The sequence below is a fragment of the Phaethon lepturus genome, unplaced genomic scaffold, assembly GCF_000687285.1.
Source record: "Phaethon lepturus isolate BGI_N335 unplaced genomic scaffold, ASM68728v1 scaffold668, whole genome shotgun sequence".
In the NCBI taxonomy this organism is placed as follows: Eukaryota; Metazoa; Chordata; class Aves; order Phaethontiformes; family Phaethontidae; genus Phaethon; species Phaethon lepturus.
In genome coordinates, this window is record NW_010556701.1 from 28,911 (window position 1) to 43,706 (window position 14,796).

Consider the following 14,796-nt stretch of genomic DNA (forward strand, 5'->3'; position numbering starts at 1 on the left):
GAAACAGGTATTTTATCATATACACATAGCTTCATAGTTTATGAAGCAGATCATGATGGGATTGCTTTCAACAGTAGGGAAGTGGATTTGATGACCCTCACATCCTTCCAGTCCCATTCCTAACTAAATTTTTTCTCTTTTACTGCAGCCCAGAAGATGGTGAAATTCATCCCGAAATCTGTAGACTATACATCCAGTTGCAGTGTTGCTTGGAAATGTACACAACAGAAATGCTTAAATCCATATGTCTGCTAGGGTCACTGCAGTTTCATCGGAAAGGTATTGAATTGCACAAATATACAGATGCTGATTTAAAAGAGAGAACAGTCTTTTGGGGCATGCATGGGTATTCATGAAAGATAAAGCACCAAACTATAAAATGAACTATACCACTGAAGCTTTTCAGCTACTGAAAAAAAAGCTGTATTTCTATTTCATTATCATCATTTTCCAGAAGTGTGTCCTATCAGGCATGTATCACTAATGTCCTTGTAGATTATAAGTCTGAATGTTTTTTTAAAAGAGTGGTCCCAAAAGTTTTAGCTGTTTTTAGTCAGATCAGTGAGCAGACTATCTTAAATCATTTTATTAGAGGTATTTGTTGGGCATGATTTTGAGGGCAAGTGTTTGGCGGAGCGATATGGCATGGTTTTAGTACTAAACTGATCACTTCCTATCCCTGCTGTTATTTATCCCACAATGCCAGCATATAGCAAAAGATATGGTTTAAAAGGTGCCCATCTTTATACAATTAGATACTAGATTCAGAACTGAAATCTACCTTATATGGTATTTTTACACACAAAGGACATGTCCTTGCTTCAGTGAAAATACATCTCTCTGATGATTTCATATTTGATTACTGAAAGGAAGATGTAGAAATGCAGATAATTCACTGAATAGGTTCCTTAGTAACCTCATTATGCAGTGATGGCACACACTGATTGGGACTGCATCTGTGCTAATTGTTAACTACTCTTTCTGCGGATATCTCAGAAGAGATAGGTAAACACAAGACATGGTTCTGTAATGAACTGTAATTAAGGTCTTGTAATGAACATTATTTATTTCCTATCGTGCTGAAGGATCTCATAATGTATTTTTCACATCTGGCTGTAGGATACAGCTAAATCCAGTGATACTTGTATCATGAAAATAAGAATTAGAGGTTTATAACTGCTCAACTGAGCTTTTCAGTGATTTTCTCAAGTTGAAAAGAAATCTGTAAAATAGGAAGAGACAGAATTAACAGAGCCATCATATAACAAGATGCCAGTAGCTGCTGAAATGAATCATAATTTTTTAAGACAGATTGTACTACATTTCCTAGCATTGGCTACAGTTGTAAAACCACCTTCTGTAATTGCAGCATGAAGGTAGCTTGAGGTGACCTGAGTAACCCCGATATGTCTTGTCTCTCCCTTTTGCTTCTGGATGGAATCTACATTAATAACTTTAAACATCAAACGATTAGGTGTCTAAGATTGGATAAGACAAATTACAGCATTAGAGCATGGGCCAGCTTAGTTCCTATCTGGCAGTACTTTTGAAATCATCTCACCATAGAGAAAATAATGGTAGCTATTCTGACATTGCTAAATAGAGTAATTTTTGTCCTGTATCCGTATAGAGATAACCACAGTAACTTGGCTCCAAGTTTCTGTGATATTCTTTGAGAAAAATTCATAATAGGCAACAATTCTATAATCATAGGGATTTAAGTAATTTTAATTTTGGAACTTAACCAATAGAACATTGTTCTTGTGTATTAAACAAGTATTATTTACAACACCTAGAAGTATTGTAAAGGCATCACACAACAAGGGAAATTCCAGGTACATGCTAAGTATTTTTTCACAGTGAAGGTAGTCATATACTAGAACAGGCACCCAAAGAGGCTGTGAAATCTCCATCCTTGGAGATACTGATAACTCGAATAGCCCTGAGCAATCTGATGCAAGTTGGACCTTCTTTCTGTTAGGGTGTCAGACCAGGTGACCTTGCAACCTATTTATTCTGTGTTCTGCCAAAACACACTATTTTCCAAGGAGTAGAATGAATCCATACCTTTCTTTAATTTCATTACTTACGGAGAATGGTACTGCAGTGTGGGCAAAGTGCATAAATTTATCTCTAGGAATAAAAGAACCAGTAATTTCACCACTATAAAATACAGTATGCTGTTACTTTTTTACTACCTGGCAAGATCATGGAGCAGGTCCTCCTGGAAACTATGCTAAGGCACATGGAAAATAAGAGGTGACTGGTGACAGCTAAGATGGCTTCACTAAGGGCAAGTCATGCCTGAGAAATCTTATGGCCTTCTATGATGGTGTTACAGTGTTGGTGGATCAGTGAAGAGTGACTGACGTCATCTACCTGGACTTGTGCAAAGCATCTGACACTGACACTGTCCCACATGACATCCTTTTCTCTAAATTGGAGAAAGAGAGGTTTGATGGATGGACCACTTGGTGGATAAGGAATTAACTGGATAGTCACACTCAAAGAGTTGCAGTCAATGGCTCAATGTCCAAGTGGAGACCAGTGATGAGTGGCATTCCTCAGGGGTCAGGGGTCGGCATTGGGACCAAGGCTTATCGGTGGCATGGACAGTGGGGTTGAGCATACCGTGGGCAAGTTTGCCCATGGCACCAAGCTGCGTAGTGCAGTGGAGGGAAGGGGTGCCATTCAGAGGGACCTTGGCAGGCTTGAGAGGTGGGCCCATGCAAGCTCATGAAATTTAACAAGGCCAAGTGCAAGGTCCTGTACGTGGGTTGGGGCAATCCTAAGTGCAAATACAGGTGGCACAGAGAAAGGATTGAGAGCAGCCTTGAGGAGACTTGGGTATATTGGTTGATGAGAAGCTCAACATGACCTGGCAATGTGCGCTTGCAGCCAGAAAGCAAATCATGTCCTGGGCTGCATCAAAAGAAGCGTGGCCAGCAGGTCAAGGAAGGTGATTCTCCCCCTCTACTCCGCTCTGCTGAAACCCCACCTGGAGTGCTGCGTCTAGCTCTGGGGCTCCCGTGATAAGAAGGACATGCACTTGTTGGGAGTGGGTCCAGAGGAGGACCATAAAGATGATCAAAGGGCTGGAACATCTCTCCTATGAAGATAAGCCTGAGAGAGTTGGCGTTGTTCAGCCTGGAGAAGAGAAGGCTCTGGGGAGACCTTATAGCATCCTTTCAGTACCTGAAGGAGGCCTACAGGAAAGCTGGAGAGGGACTTTTTACAAGGGCATGTAGTGATAGGACAAGGGGCAATGGCTTTAAACTGAGGGAGAGTAGATTTACATTAGCTATAAGGAAGAAATTCTTCACTATGAAGGTGGTGAGGTACTGGAACAGATTGCCTAGAGAAGCTGTGGATGCCCCCTCCCTGGAAGCATTCAAGGCCAGCCTGTATGGGGCTTTGAGCAACCTGGTCTAGTGGAAGGTGTCCCTGCCCCTGACAAGGAGTTGGAACTAGATGATCTAGGTCCCTTCTAACCCAAACCACTCTGTGATTCTGTGATACTTTTTAACCTGTTTAGTTTTTCACCAATTTTTCACCATCTGAATGACCATGTTAAAAAAAAAAATTTTTCGTTCTATACAAAGACTACTAGTCTTACAAAGTTTGCTTAATTCATAAATGTGTGTATCTGATGTTTTTGCTGTGTCTTGAAGCTCATTTTTTAATGTAATATTTTCCATTTTCTTACCTGTTGGAAAAGTGGCTTGTTAGGTTTTTAAATCTCCCGCGAGATTTCACCAATTTATGTTCTTAGTTGGGAGCCAACAGAGATTCAAGTAGAATGACATGTAGGCTGTTGTTGGCAACCTGCAGCTAATAAATAATAATGTGGGTCCTGGTATCTAGACCAGACATTATCAAACAAACTATAGAACTGATAAAGCTAAGGCAGTGCTGATGCTCTTTTCCCAAGAGAAACTCAGTGAATGCTTCCTACTGGGAAACAGATTCTCTTTAACGAAACAGCATGCTACAGTTTGAAGGGCTGAGCTCTGGATATTTTCACCGTCTTTCGCATCAGTGATCTTCTATCTTTCCTTATCTTTCTGTTCTACTGAACGAACATTCCTATATATACTGTATAGTATATATCAAGTTTTCTGTACAGAAATTTCTTGCATGTTTACAGTGCTTTAGATTAACTTACTACTGTCATACAACCTCTGCTAGAAAAGTCAGGTAGCCCGTTATTTCTTCGAGATGTAACAGTCACAGTAGGGCCAAAAGGCATAAGTATTTCTATCTGTTTTATGCAGTAAGTAAACTGAGGTAAGTGCTCTCTAATAAATTTGTTTCTAAGGCACATACAGCACAAAAGACCAGTATTGAAAATACATTGTGATTGCAAAATTCAACCTTCAGGAAGTTTGCAAAGGACACAATGAAATGTGCTCAAGTAGCCTTAATTCAGGCTTTTTGTAGTTACTGTGTCTTTGGTTGCCTGATCATATATTTTATTACTCCTCCTTTCCACAATCCCAAGAGTCCTGACTAATTGATGTAAATATTTACTTGATCGTATGTCTTTCTTTTATCCTAATTGTTCGGTGTCATACATTGTATTTATTGCACACAATTCTGTTCTAAAGGCAGAATCCTTCTGTTCCCCAGACCTTTCTCAGTAACTCATACATTGATAGGAGTGTCTTCAGAACTGCCTTGAGTAGTGAGCTAGTAGCAATATTTCCCATTGTAAAGAAGGAACAAAGAGACATTAAGCTAAAGATTGCTAATTTAGAATCTGAGATTGCAGCGTACTTTATGCAGTGCTGTATCTGTTTATAGAGTAATTTTTCAGTAGCTTCATTTGCAGCTGAATGCAAAGAGTTTCTGGGTAGAGCAACCAATTAGAAATACTTTGTTAATAACTATTTTGAGGATCTGGGTTTAAGCAACTTGGACAGAATCACATGAAAATTTGGGTAGTTACAGAGTCCAATTTTCAGGGTAGCACTGTGAGAAACTCTCCTGTGTCTTCCTACGGTCCTTAATATGAGGGCTTTAAGGATCTTGCTGTCCCTTCTGTTATAGCAAATATCTATTGGGGGGTGGCTATAGCAAATACCTTTTGGGGCAGATACAGCATATGGCAGTTCATGTTCCAGCTCTTCCAGGAAATCTTCTAAAACTTCTCACTGCATTTGTTCACCCAGTTTTCTTCTGGATCATTATCACACTCTGATAGAACTTCTTTGGATAGAATTATCTTTCTCAGACTTTGTCAAGCAACAGATGAATTCACTTACCTAGGACCTACAGCTTCTTTCCTCATCTTGGTTTTGCTTTATTTGTTCCCCTCCATCATTTGAATTACATAGCTTTGTGCCTTAGGGAGCAGTGTCAAACAGAGTTCTTAAAACTAGCAATATTTTTTTAAATTTTAATTGGAGTTTCATGGAAAGTAAGATGTTCTGAAGGAGCTTAGGTACCTCTCTGAAGTGTTTACAAAATTCATCTCTTAATTCCTTTAAATATTGTATGTACTTTATTGACATTGCATGTTCCCAACAATGACACTTCTGATTAAATAAACAAATCCTGGCTTAGCTAGCAAGGTCTTAGAAGAAGTAGTTTACCTAATTTCTGTCCATGGAAGCTGCTGGATGTGATTACCCTTTTTCCAAATTAATACTGAGGTAGTCAAGGTCCCACATGGAGAAAACACAGAACTACTTCAGAATTCTTTACTACGCTTCAGCATGCATTGCTGTATTCAGCCACAAATATTTCTGGGTCAAAGGTTTTCACTGATACCTTATAAAGAACTTCATTGCATTTTTAATATGTAAACATAACAGATAAAAGAACTTTGCTGATTCATGTATCTACAATAGTAAAATATTCTTTTCATTGTAAGGAACTGTAAAATATTATTAATATCATTGGATCGTTATAGCATGTCACTGTGGAAGTGCGCATTACCAAAGTTTTATGTCTATACAGGTTTAAATATTTTTTAAAATCCTAAATTGCAGATTGCAATCATTCTATTAGGCACTCATTTTAATAAAGGGACTAAACCCATGTAACAAATCAAAGGCAAGATGGGACAGTTAAAATGAACTGGAGATGTTTCCCAAAGTTCAAAACATGTTGTAAAAATACTTAAAGCGAATAAGTACAAAGTTTGAAACTGATAGCCATTTATGCTGGGTTTGAAAAAATAAAATGTGTATAATTATAAGAATATATTATTCTTATGGTCCATAACCAGTACAACCAGCTATACTGTTGTAACTTACTGCAAAAAGATGCATATATACATGGAGAGGTAAAATGCTGTCAGTTATTTAGACATAGCTCTAGTCATTTTAGGAGAATTTTAATATGTATGGGGAAAAATGGGTCCAGAATACATTAGATTCCCAGAATCTTACAGTTTCTTGTATGAAATGGTCTTTTTTTCTAAATGTTGTGTTTGTACATGAATAATTTCTCAGAATAAGATGCGAAATACTTTAATGCTTGTAACCTACATATTGTTTATTCTTACCACAAGCCTGTTTGGAAGCCCTGAAGAAAAAAATACAGTTCAGTCACTCTAATTGAGATGTGTGGGCCCCATCTGACTTGTGTAAACATAGCTGAGGGCAGAAGGATACCAGCATTAACCAGAGTGGTAGGTACCTGAATAATTAGGTAAAAAAGTGAAGAATTGCGGAAAATACTGTGTGCATACTATGGACAGAAAACATTAGGCTTTTGTAATGTAAATTTACACTGAACTCATTCCTGCATTGTTGGTACATCATAATGATACCAAAACGCAGATAACTGTATCGTGTACCATACAAGAAGTTTCTGCCATAATTGTTTTTCCAGTATGTGTTTTGTGATAACAACATATGTTTCCTTAAAATAGTACCTAAAGGCCTATGATAGCTTATATTCCAGATTACAAAAATAAACCTTCAGTTCAGTGAAAGGATTTTTGTTTTACTTGGCTTTGTTTAAATAACACGCTATTTAGAGTTTTGAAGGAGAAAGGAAGGATTATTTAATGGATGTGCTACAATCTCAGCATTCTATTTAAAGACTGGTAGATATGTGTAATTACTCAGACATATTACTTACACAGAAGGGCTAAAATGTGAGTGAGAAGAGAAGCACACAGGTGTGGAGAAAAAAGCGCTTTAAAAATCCAGAGAATCACCCATTCTCATGTGGACACTGTGAAGCATCCAAAATGAATAGAACAGAAACAGGCTTGGAAGGAGGAAACCACAACTTATACCACAGACTTGTTCCTATTGCATTTTCCTTAATAATAATATTTCCACCGACATAATCCTGTGAGTTCTGCAGGTCCGAAGTGTAAGTCCAGAATGAAGTTCATCAGGCTGTTAGCCATATTTGCCACATTTCATGTTCTCCATTTACTTCAGCTGTGATCTATAGCTTGTGCATTTATCCTTAATTGCCAGGGTAGAATCCTGATGCAAATGCTCCCTTCTCTTTGAGAGATGCGTTCTCTCAGCTTTGTTAAATTCTGTTATTCCCCTCAAAGATCTTTCCAGTTCATCTGCAGTGAAATCTAACTTCCTCTGAGGTACCTATAATAAACATTTTTTTTCATTATCGAAGTTCCTCTGGGAAATAGGCGATGACTAAGTGTAGGTGCATAGGGTGGCATGGCAGAAGCAAACACGGAGCAAGTGAGACACATAAAGCACAGAGATCATAGATGTTGTGTGTAGCCTTGCTGAACTGATCACTTTCTACCCTCTCATTTATCGTCACTCAAGTTTGATCTTCAGCATTATTTAATTCAGTGAATTTCATTTCATACCAAAGGCGTTTTCTGCTTCTTAAAGCAGTAAAAAAATATGCTGGATTAGAATCTAGAAGACAAAGAATACATTATGCTTGATGTTAAAGTTTCACAGTAAGAAGAGCCTCAGCTGCCAGTGTGCCACACTACCAAGCGTGTGCCAGTAAACTGGCAAGAATGGCAAGTGTATGTGGACAGCTTTGAAAACACTGTGTACATGATCAAACTCCAACGGAAATTAAGGAAAGCCTTTCCACTGACTAAACTGAAAGTAAAATTTAGGATTCATATCCCTATTTTAAGAACGTGTGACACAAAAGATATCCTTACCGCCAGTAGAAGGATGAGAAGATTAATGAGCTTTTGTTTCTCTACAGGCTGTGCCATGTAGTAGAAATGTTAAGCCTGAGTCATATACATTATTCAAGCACAGCCTTTATTATTAGCTGACTCTTCAACTGTTTTCAAGTGATTGAGCACATGCTCTGAAATTCAAGAAGGGCTTCTTGAATTGTTCACAATAAAACTGAATTAACGCTAAAGAGCTTTTTTCAGTTTAAAAGAAATCTGTGCCATTCATTCTGCTAAACCTGCAAGAAATTGCCTTTGTGCTAACAAAAAGAATGTTACAGTCTCAGTGCTTTTGTTCTCAAGTTGCGAAAAAGAACCTTTTCTGTTATTTAATCTAGTAGCCAATATTGAAACACCATTGAAACACCTTCCACATCCCTGAAGGATGCATCTATAGACAGGGCTGTTCTTGACAGCATGTCACCAAAGGTCAGGTTGAAGTTCCAACATAACTCTGCAAAATAATGGAAAAATTAACTAATACCCAGTTCCAGCAGTAACACTTTGTGATATCGGTGGCAAATTAGATGGTTTCCTTGGGGCAACCCTCTTTTACAAAGAAGTGGGAAGTGAGATACTGGTAATGTATCTTGCTTGTAATGGGAAAAATAATGAATAATGAAGCTTACACAAATGAACAAGCAAAATTTTACAATACAACCTTAAAATAACAGCATAAACTGCAGTTAAGAACTAGAAAAATTTGAAAGTTATACCTAAAGGGTGATACAGAGTAAAACACATAATCTGGGAAGTAGGTTTAGGCTGCTGTTCCACAAGCAATTGAGTCAGCATAATAGCTTGTTACCACCAGAAAGATCTCGATCCCTTCCTCACTATCTCCCCTCCTTTACCATGCCCTCAATTCCTCCTTTCCACTGCTTCAGGCCATATCGTCACCCTCCTGTGGCACTTGTTCTGGAACATGTAGAGTTCTTTACTGACCTGGCTTAAATCACTGCAGCATCAGAAAAGTTCACATTTTATTTTTCTTTTTATTGGGGTAATCTTGTACCATTTGATTGGTTAAAGTGGCTCACAGAGGGATTTGGCAAAGCACAAGTTAGCAGTGGATGCCAAAGTAAGCATCAGAGAACAAACACAGGACATCATTCTTTTACAGATTATAAACTTGTGATTTTCGGTCATGCAATCTCTTGGAATCATAGTTAGATGACTTAGTTGGCAGGGAAGCAGGGAAAAGGGCTTCCTACTGACTTCAGAGAGTAATGAAAACATTAACCAAGTATCTTCTGCAGCATAAGTAATGTCTAGTTTGACATTCAGACAAGTAGCAAAGAATATTTTTTTTATTTATTTCTTTTTTTAGCAAAAGTAATAATTTAGCAGAATACAACAGTTTAGAGAACCTGCCCCAAAAGATCCAGGAATTTCTAGTTTTAAAAAAACAAGGTTACAAGCCTGATAGCAGGGATACTTATTTGTGATATGGAAGAGCAATATAGCATGGTCTGCATTAAATGACCACTACTCTGTTAGCTGTTCTTGTTCTTCCTGTTTTTTGTCAAACCTCATAGAATCTACTCATGATTGTCCTGATGTGAAAATTTTTCAAATTGCAAAAATGGTGAGATGAAAAAACATTTCCTACTCAACTCCTTGTACCACTGGTTTAAACATTGACATATTTGCTCTGTTTTTAGAACAGAAAATATCTTTCTTTCTGAGATTGTTTACTCCATTACATGAGAGAACTCAGAGGGGGGGAAACTAATTTCTCAATAACGTGTCTGGGAGGCACTCCAGTTTCAGTTTTCTCACTTAAATGTACTTGATGCTAGGACTGTACTTGCCATTACAGAAAAGAAATGCCATCAGACAGTCCTCAAGAGGTTTGCGAGGATACCAGAAAATTTCACCAGTACTTAGCTCTCTTGCATGCTCCACTATCATGCTCCCCATCCTTTATCCCATTCTCTCCTTGACAAAAGCCCTGGCAGATCTGTCATGAAGCCTCCATTAAATTCCAACACTGCATTTCATTTTTATAAAGTGAGTGTGAATTAGGCAAGTGTAAGCATGGAATAAGTGTAGCATATAAGTGTATGTATGCAAGTGTAAGCATATAAGGTGTATTGGGCTGTAAGTGGTGGCAGCTATGTGTTGCTTTTAAAATCGCGAAGTACAAAACTGCACATTTTTGTACTAGGAGACATGGGTTGCAATGTTCTTAAGTGCCAAAGTTTTTGAAGTTGCTTTCAGAATGTATGCTCTAGTTTCCTTCCTTACTTTGTTCTGTTTTGTCCTCTGGCTCTTTATTTTGTGTCCCGTGAGCCACTGGAGTTTAACGGAAACCCTTCATAATATTCACTATGTAAAATTCTAAGCTCCACACATGCCTGCATGAGACTTCTCTTAGTTTTGTTTGGTAGGAGTAACATGTATAGCAGCACTGATTAGCAGATTGGTGTGGTCTGTTCTCTTTCTGACCAGTCCTTGCTTAGCGTTTGCATTCACCACTCTCTTCATTTCTACTGTGCAAGATCAAAGTCAAAACATCAATGATTAATCTGAGCATGCATTTTAATTATTAAATAAGGGGTTACATGCTTTGTTTAAATATTTTAAAGGAAAAGAAACTTGTGCCCCACCCAAGATCCTAGATACTAAAGTGGAGGAGAGTTCTGAAGTACCTATTTTAGAAGACACATCATCATCACCAACAGATATTCAACAGCATTTATGGCAGGTTTCCACAGATATTGAAAACACTGAAAGGTATGTGTAGCAATTAATTCCTAAAAAAACCCAAATTTCTGTCTAGAATTTTTTAGCCTTTTCCCATTAGGCAGTGTTGCTAGAGTTGGAGATACTAGTAAACTAAATAACCTGTTGACATTTCTGTTACATTTAACATATCTGAGAGCAACTCGTAAAGAAGGACAGAGAGAAGTGACATCCTTGATTAGGCTAATTACCAAAGGGTTCTTGTCAAAAACAACGGGTGGGGAATGATGTTGCTAGTGGGCCAGGTTCTCTGAAAGAGGCAGCTTTTGTCTCATCTTGAGTGGTTTCTGATTTCGTCCCTGAAATCCGCTGGCCTGCAGTTTGGCATTCATAAATTGAAAGCACAGAATCTAGTTCATGTCTGTTGTTTCTGCCTATAGTTACGAATGTGAAAGCTTTACGAAGGGAATATCGTCCACAGGTTTGTCAAAGTGGGTTTCTCTTACCCCGTCAACTATGCAGTTCAAAGACAAAAATGAGACCCTTTAGTAGGGGGTAATCCTTATGTCCAACATTTCTTTGCAATAAATACCTATTTTGATGTCTTTGTATATTAAGCTGCTGCTGAGTTTTAATGGTTACCATATTTATTTATATAAAGTGAAGTTCAGTTCTATTGAGAGAGTAACTTGGAGAATAAAACTGAGGAAGTTCTTACCAGTCATGCTGCTTCATTTCTAAGAACTATTTATATGTAGATGAATGAGGCAAGACCACATTGTTCTTGAATCCTTAAGACATCACAAGCCTGCACACAAAATTGCTAGTCTGCCATCTATGTGTAAAATAGCAACCTGTTCACAACTTCTGGCCTCTCTCAAAACATATCCAAATGTAGCTTGCTTTGTGAGATGATAGTTTGTTATCACATTTTCCATTTTCTGCCTTTTTGAAAATTTCATGCCAGAGTCCTCCTAAGAGGCATGAGAGTGACATCCCTGTTTCTAAAATTTTTCACTTAACGTGCAGGGAGCTTAAGTGTCATGGATTAGCTACATATATTATAATTTCCTTCTGAGCAGTGCAGCGCGTTCATGGCACGCTACAAAATGCTGATAATGAGTATTAAGTTGACAGTAGAACTAGCTTGTGCTAATTTTAAGGCATATTGTGTATTTTGCCACTAGAATCACATTGTGCCCACCATCTCATTTAATAGGGAATAATCAAGTGCTAGAACAGATAATAAATTTGGACCAGATATGACTAGCTTAAAAGACTGGCTTAAAAGTGCTCCTTTATTAAATCTACTGCCCTATATTTTGGTAAGTATCTTCTGATATATGTATGTGAACCAAATGCTTGCTCAATAGATTTTTGTATTTATTGCTCCATTACTTCACCTTATAAAGCTGTACTGTGAGCCATTTCCCATTCAGTCTTCAATGCTGTTCTTTTGTATCACTTTCAACTTTTGTTTCCACAGAGATATGAGAGAAATGAAAAACCTTTTGAGTAAACTCAGGGAGACTATGCCTTTACCACTGAAAAATCAAGGTAGGTTTTTGTATTTTCTTCATGTAAGAAAAATTAAGATAAGTAAAAGTTTTGCCTTCCATTTGATCAAAAAAATCTAGGGTTTTTTTTTTTACAGAAGTTACAAAAAAAAAAAAAACTCTAGGTGAAGCCTCCTCCCTACTGATTCAGTGGAGCCAGAATTTAATATGTGAATGTTGGCCTCTCAAGTTTCACGTGAAGTATTTTAGAATTTTATAAGTATGGTATCTGTAGATAAAGTAATAGACCTTTCCTGGTGACATGAAGGCAGCAGCACAACTAATTCCCTGGACAGGAGGCTTTCTTTTTCACATGTAATGAAAGCGTAAATTGCACAGACTATCATAGGGATCCTACTGAATGATGGGGTTTGCTTTACCCATACAAGGCTTGTCGCTTCGTGATATGACACTGACCCTGTGCAGAACAGATACTTGCCTTGATTCTCCTAACAGCCTGCTTTACCCCGTCGCCAGCTATAAGGCACCCTGCACAGAGGGGCAGGATCTCCATCCCATGCACGTATTTAGCAATGGGCCTTCATTTTGTGGCCCAGCAGTGTTAAATATTCCACATCTACAGAGACTCTCTTTCTTCTTGTGAACAACATTAAAAAGATAGTAATTTTTCTTCTTGATTTCTTCTTGATAATGTGTATTTCTTAAATGCTGTATAGTCTTTGCACAGTGGCAGCTGGTGAAGTATGCCTAAATATGTCCTAGATCTTGTCCCAAGTTACTAAGCAGTCTATCATTCATCATAATATGGTAAAAGATGACTATGGAATGGATGAATTCATTATACAAGTAAGAGTTTGTGGCAGGATGGCTTGATAGAGAACCATGTGAAAGGAGAAAGGGAATTGCTTATGATACATTGATACAGATGTGCCATTGCAGAGAGTGGAAAAATGCCATACAGTCTATGACTAGCCTAGAAGAAAGGAGCATGGTGGAAATAAGGAAGAAAAAGACAAATTTGGGGGATATAAAGCATACAGAAACTTGAATTCAGAACAGAGATAAAGGCATACAGGATTCTTCTCTGCTGTCTGATGTCTACGCTGCCCTTCAACACTGGCCAGAAAATCACCTGTGCTGCAGGATGGGAAGCGTGTCAGCTAGAGTTTGAAAACTCTGAGACGTGCCCCAGGATCAGATAATCATAAATGGTGTTCTTTCAGTTCCCACAGACTCCAACTGTGATCATATTTTACAGGTGACCTCTGAGAATGGATGCCTCAGGAATGGACAGTCATACTCATTATTCATATAGTCCTTAAAATTTTTGAAATATTCCAAGATCTTTAGTTAATTAAAGCTGGATAACAGTATAAGTAAATAGAACAAACAAGGAACATTATAGCTAATTAATATGTTCTGGACTTTAATTTTGACATGTATATGAATTACAAGCACTGTTTAAGAGAATGATTATGAGATGAATGCCATTGAATGAGTTGATCTTTACAAGACCTGATCCAGCTTTCAGTAAATGACTGAGTGTTCAACTGTTGATTTCAGTGACAGACAGAATGGATTTAAGGTTGCAAGACCACAAAAGCTTTACATAATGTTACTGACTACTCACAGACCTGTTTTTTTGTATGGAATTCTCTGATGTGACAGCAGGAAATTTACTGTGCTAAGAAATTTAGCTGATGTAGTTTGTAAGCTTGAGTCACAATATTAAATGATCTCTTACCTATGTTCTTTTAGTTAAGCAGTTGTTTTACAGTAATGTCCAGAGCCTACAGTTAAAACCAGGTCCCTGATGTAACCAGAATGAGGCATAGCTCTTAGACTGAAACCATGCCTGAAGATGCCTCAAATTCATAGTGAATTCTGAAAGATTTTGCTTGATAGCTCACGGACAGTGTGTGAGTTAACATTAAGTATAGGCACTAATATATACATTTTGTATGAATTTAAAAGGAGTTAATATAAAAGGTAGAAAGGTAACCAGAAACAAGGTGAACATATTGTGCTAAATTTCCCAGACAAGTGCTTTTTCTCTTTATGTGCCAAGATGTTCCAATGTTGCTGTTTTAAATGGAAATTTTCTCTGGTGTCCACAAATGGATGCCCAGTAAAGGTTTTTTTAATGTTTAAATTAAGCCAGAATTTAACTTTGCAATTTCCAAACTTGCATGTGTGCAAGATATCAAGCTACTTATCTTCAGGTTTTATTTGGGACCCTAACGTTATTCATCCATGTAGGAATATTGTGTCTTAGGTCTCCCAGCACTGGAGGTGTAATCTGCTTTAGGTTTCATCATTGAACTGGTATTCGTCTTGCCAAAATTTCTATTGCATTATCATGGAGATCCAGAGAATTAGCATTGTAAGGCTCTTAGATACAAAATTCAGGTTATTATTTGCTCTGTGCCTAGAACAGTGGGATCTATTACT

The 14,796-nt window shown here is 37.8% G+C and overlaps 1 protein-coding gene across 1 annotated transcript; it reads left to right on the forward strand.

Annotated features, from left to right (window-relative positions):
* Positions 1-215: 215 nt before the first annotated feature.
* LOC104616035 (regulator of G-protein signaling 7-binding protein-like) lies at positions 216-12,389 on the forward strand. The gene is given in 3 exon segments (XM_010292530.1): positions 216-279; positions 10,732-10,879; positions 12,317-12,389. Coding segments are annotated over 3 exon segments (285 nt in total).
* Positions 12,390-14,796: the final 2,407 nt, after the last annotated feature.